The sequence below is a fragment of the Cyprinodon variegatus genome, unplaced genomic scaffold, assembly GCF_000732505.1.
Source record: "Cyprinodon variegatus isolate N-32 unplaced genomic scaffold, C_variegatus-1.0 Scaffold493, whole genome shotgun sequence".
NCBI classification, from domain to species: domain Eukaryota; kingdom Metazoa; phylum Chordata; class Actinopteri; order Cyprinodontiformes; family Cyprinodontidae; genus Cyprinodon; species Cyprinodon variegatus.
The window spans coordinates 220,695-226,047 of NW_015150946.1; the positions used below are offsets into that span (position 1 = coordinate 220,695).

Consider the following 5,353-nt stretch of genomic DNA (forward strand, 5'->3'; position numbering starts at 1 on the left):
GATCAGAGTCTGTGGAAGGAAAGGTCAAATGAGGACGGAGGAGAAACAAAACTGTGGAGAAAAAAGCGAGGCAAGGGCAGAAAATGTATGGAGATAATAAGCAAATAGGTGAGAAGACAAGAGCAACAAAAAGCAGCTTGTGTGAGCATGAAGCTTGCTGGCAAAGCAGCAGCGTCCCTTCTCTGTTTTGCTCTCCTGTGAGGTGAATAGTTGGGTTTGTTTGTCATTGCTGCTAGATCTAAATGAAAACAAAGTAGCTGTTTCTTGTTTGTGTGTGTTTACTGGAGGACAGTTCCTGTGACATAAGTGTCTATTGAAATGTAATCCCTTGTAATGGCAACATTATAGAGCATTATCATCATTCACCATATATATATTTACCTTATGCTCTGAACTTCCATATCAATGCGTTTTTGCACCATGTTTTTTTATCACTGCTGCACTTGAATGAATTAATGAATGATTACTTTAGTTCGGTTTAAAGACAAAAAACAAAATAATCGTTTTTACAAAAGAATCCATCACCGAAAAAGGAATAGGCTGAAGCCCCAAGGCTTATTTTTGCCTATCCTGTACCATCATAACAATAATTCACAATAAAACATTGGTACTAATACATAATTACAAAACACCTAACTTAAACTTAAAAATCAAACTCAGTCAAATTTCATTGTAACCTTTTATAATTTTAGATTTTAAAGTCTTCTTGAAAACGAACATAGAGTTACACATCTTTATGTCATCGTTTAGTCCGTTCCATAATTTTGCACCCAAACCTGACACACATCTGTACTTGTGATTAATTCTGGTTTTGTAAGTTTCAAACATTAGTAACCCCCTTAAGTTATAAATTCCCTGCCTTCGCTTAAACATTTTTTGAATACAAACCAGGGTGTCTTATTTACCACTCATAACATAATTTCCAAGGTTTTTAGATATACAATGTCCGGAAATTTTAATGTATGTGATCTTATAAATAGCTGATTTGTAGAATTATGGTGTCCAACTCCATTTATTATTCCATTTATTTTTCTTTGACTGCCTGGATGTGCTCTCTTTATCCTCTGACATGGGAGTTGGCTTGGAGCTCGTCTTCCTGGCTGTGAATTTCCTGGACAGGGCCGCCTTTTACAGTTGCCTTTTGTATCTCTGCTTCTGTCTCCTTGAACCCCAGTCAGCCTCGGCAGATGGCCGCTCACAATGAGCCTGGTTCTGCTGGAGGTTTCTTCATGTCAAGTTTTTTCTCCCCACTGTCGCTACAAGCACGCTTAGTGTGAGGGATTGCATCCGAAGTCAATGAGTCGATGCAATCAACTGGTTTTCCTTAGATAGAAAACTATGAATCAATTTGACTGTATGATCTGGTGAACTGTAAAGTGCCTTGAGATTACATTTGTTGTGAATTGGCGCTATAGAAATAAACTGAATTAAATCAATAAACCTTTTTCTGCAGTTGATCTAAATTCGGTTTATATAGTGCATTTCCCCAAATTTCAGCACAGTATGTCATATAAGGCAGGATTCTAATTTATGAAATTAAAATGTTCGTTTTGCTTTTAAGCTGCTGCTCATCCGCTGCCTGAAAGCTGTGTATACAAAATGACAATAGCAGCTGTCTATATCTAAAAAAATACATCTTAAATCGCTGAGTTAATTTTCTTTTTTTTTTGAAAATTTTTTTTTTGAATTTGTCTTCTATATATATATATATTTTTTTATTATTATTATTAGTTTTTTCATATATTATTTTCTTAGAGCAGCTGTAAGAGGCGTTTACACAACGAACATCTGTTTTCTCCAATCACAGCTAATTACTTAGTTGAGCGACACCCAATTTTATCCAATGGTATTCTCTCAATGTGTTTTCATCGGGACCAATCAGAGGCAGGTGTTCCTGGAAGAGGCGGGGCTACGTGTTGTTGGCTGTGCCCAGTCCGGATGTTCCCCCCAGTAGCAGAAAAGCAAGCTCCAGCGGCAGCAGTGTGTGAATGTGGCAATCGAGGTAGACAGGGAGGGGTGGAAACACTGACCGGGTGGTTCTTAATTTTTTTTTTTTGGGTCCCGTTTTTCTTTATATTCCGTTTCTCGTTGAGCCGAGTCACCACGGTTGATACCTCGCCACGGTTAGGAACTGTTAGCGGGGCTGTGGAGCCGGTTACCGCTTTTCCTCGGGACTAACTGCTGTCGTTGTGGAAATAGTCCAGAAGAAAGAAGGGAAGGCAGAAACAACATGGGGCGATAATAAAAAAATGTGTGTAGCGGACCGACGATGACTCTCTGGGAGGACCCGTGAAGCCTATTTATTTTCTATTTATTACCCATTTTCCCCTTGTGTCCTCTTGTATTATTTCCCCATCCCACCTTGTTAGTTTGGGATATTTTTTTTTTCTCAAAGAAAAACGTTAGAAGAAGGCTAAAGGATGGACCAAGCCGGTATCCTGAGAAACTTTATCCAGAGGGTGAAGGCCATGAGCGAATTGGATGTAGACAGAGGAGAGGACAACTTCGGCAGCGACTTTATGGTGGGTCAGAATTACCAGGAACATAAACCTGGACCTCTCTGTCTTAAATGTATCTCCTCCATATCCAACCACCTCCCCTTTCCCGTCTCCTGGTTCTCCTGTATCCCCCAGGAGGTGAGACAGGGGCGGCCACACTGCTCTCTTCCTTTTCCTCCCATTTCCAGTCTTTATATGGCGGCCTTGCATTGTCTCCCAAACCTCAGGAACAACCACAGTTGTCCTCTCAGAAATGGAAAGGACTCATCCAGGCCACCTTTTTTTCTCCTTCCTATTAATAATTAGGTGCTACCCAAGCAGCTAAGGTTAAAGTGCTTTGTTATTGTGGTTTTTCAGTCACTCTTTCTGAGTTAAAGTGCAATGTTTCATGTGTCACCATTTAAAAACAATGATTTTAGTTACACATTTGTTTCCTTTAATGCTTAAAAGCATTAAATAAGTTGAGCTGCAATTATTGATTGACCTGTATCCTAATCAGCTCTGATTGTTGATCCAGTTATTTTTATTTAAATGCACCAAAACATTAACTCCATCAATCAACTGCATGCACTTTTACACACTGCTTGGAGCTAAGAATATGTATTATAGGGATCTATATTAGAGGCATAAATATGATAATCAAATTATGTTCTTCTAGTTTTGATTTCTATCCAAGCAATTGTAGAGCATTTAATTTTCTTATGTTTTTTATTTAAAAAAAACGGTCTGTTACAATTGGGAGGACAATTGTTTCCTTGATCTGTGCATTTCTATTATTAATTGCTCCTACATTAAACAAATTCAACTCAAATCATAAGAGTTTATTGTCAAAGGCTAACAAATAATTAATTAATTGGAAATGGTTACGATGCACCAGTCCATCCTCTGAGTTTTTGATCAGAATCAAGTTTATTGCCCAGTAGGTAGTGAGTAGTTTGCACATACAAGGAATTGGACTTGGTGTTGATGGTGCTGAAAAATTTTATATATATATATATATATATGCACAGACATTAATGCAATGCAATAGTGACCTTTGATGGGCGTGTCAAACCCTGACAGGTTAGAAGATGTAAATTCTTCAATAAAAAATATTAGAATAGTCCTGTTTTTATGTTTTCAACGGGTTTCAAAGCTACTGGCTTCATTGAAGGACCTTGCATTAGTGTTTACCTCCAGGTCCTTGTTGAATTTGCAGGTTTAACCTGAAAGAAAATAGTTGTTTGCTATCTTCAGATCAGCATATTAACAACCCGGGGCAAAGCAATGTGTAGCACCCGGTTATTCTTCTTTTAATGACTGTTGATTTTATTGCATCAGTTTAAAAATGAAAGAAGGAAACAGGGAGTCAATGATCTAACAACTGAACCTGAGCGGACAATACAACCAATGGTGCCACCAGGCCCTCCACTTATAAAGAGCAGTTAGAAATCAATCGAATCGTTCCGAATAATTTGACAAGTTCACAAGTCATGACCCAGTTTCCAGCTTTGACATGTGCTTTGTGGTTTTAGCTCAACCATGTCCAATTATTATTGGTCTTGTGTGTGTAAGCGGATCCCGCTGAATATTAGAAACAATCATTTATTGGCGATTTTCAAAATGTTGTTCAGATGACCACAGACTGGCACTGATGACTGTGTCCGTTACATCTCTAGATGTTGCAATTCTGGGGTCTAAAATAAGGCCTCTCCCTCTCTGGGCTTGTGAAAGTGGCACGTCTCCATAACCATCTAGGCCTTAACCGTTCATTTTAGATAGAAAAATTGAATTGGTCTTTTTGCATCCTGACTTTATGCAACAGGGGATTACAACTACAAATAATTTTATAACTATTCGTATTTCGTTTTCTAAATCTTAGCATCATTGTCTGTGCTAATCGGCTTCAGAGCCTTTAAACTTTTCCTGCATTTGTCTACACTTGCAAACAAATACTCCATTACTTCCCTACTTCATGCATGCTGCTTGCTGGAGCTTGCAGCATTCTTTCTTGGCCTATTTCATAACATTTTCTACACAGCGTGCAGAAGGAAGCCTTATCGACGCATAAAGTATCCAACTAAATTATCTAAATAATAGCTGTTTGTTTTTGACGTTTTTAATGGTGCAAGTTGCAGAGCTCAAACAGGCTCTAGCTGCTGGGCAGTGTTAGAGAACGGATGTGTTTTTAACTCAATAATTGTCACTTTACATTTTATCACTAACGTACTTATCACTCGCATTTGAACACTTATCCACGCCTTGTTAAACTATTTACTTCAAACAAACTCTTGTGTTTCTTTAAGGGAGAAGTTTTTCTTGAAGTTATGTGACCTAGAATAATATTTAGGTCAAAGCTTTGCTTTTTGTTACCTGTTTACCTTGTTTTTTTGGGGGGGTTTTTTGTATTTGTCCTCAGAAAAATGTTCTCTCTTGCTTTTTAACTCTGTTACAGTAACCAGATTAGCACAAGCAAAGTTTCACAACTCCTAACCAGAGCTTCGGGCAAGTCTTGTTCCTTAAAAAAAATAAAAAATTATTGAGTGACTTAGCTTACGCAGCCTGGAATTGAGAAAACCTGTTCTGACTGAATGCAGGTGGGCTGTGTGCCAGCATAGCGATTGGAGGGATGCAAAGGTTGACCAGCCGCAGCCTTCATCCACTGTTTTACCAAACCTGCCTGCTTTAAAGGACTTATTTAAAGGCTAACTTGCTACACCCCAAGCACATGGGGTGTGCTCTCTCTGTGCTGTGACTCACCAGAGCTCCCTGACAAAACTCCCACTTTAACTGTCCATTGTTGTTTATATATAGAATGTGTTTTATAGGCCTAATTACAGGCTCCAGTGGTGCAAGGAGTCAGAGATTATATGCTT

At 38.5% G+C, this 5,353-nt stretch overlaps 1 protein-coding gene across 4 annotated transcripts in view; it reads left to right on the top strand.

The window, feature by feature from the left end:
• Positions 1 to 1,962: 1,962 nt before the first annotated feature.
• The window catches only part of ptpn12 (protein tyrosine phosphatase, non-receptor type 12), a 52,005-nt gene continuing 48,614 nt past the window's right edge, over positions 1,963 to 5,353 (top strand). For 3 of the 4 annotated variants that reach the window (XM_015390332.1, XM_015390331.1, XM_015390333.1), the window contains exon 1: positions 1,963 to 2,522. In XM_015390332.1, coding sequence (XP_015245818.1) covers positions 2,421 to 2,522 — 102 coding nt within the window. In that variant the 5' untranslated portion in view covers positions 1,963 to 2,420. The remainder of the gene's footprint in view (positions 2,523 to 5,353) is intronic. The other variant, XM_015390334.1, reaches the window with a different exon arrangement.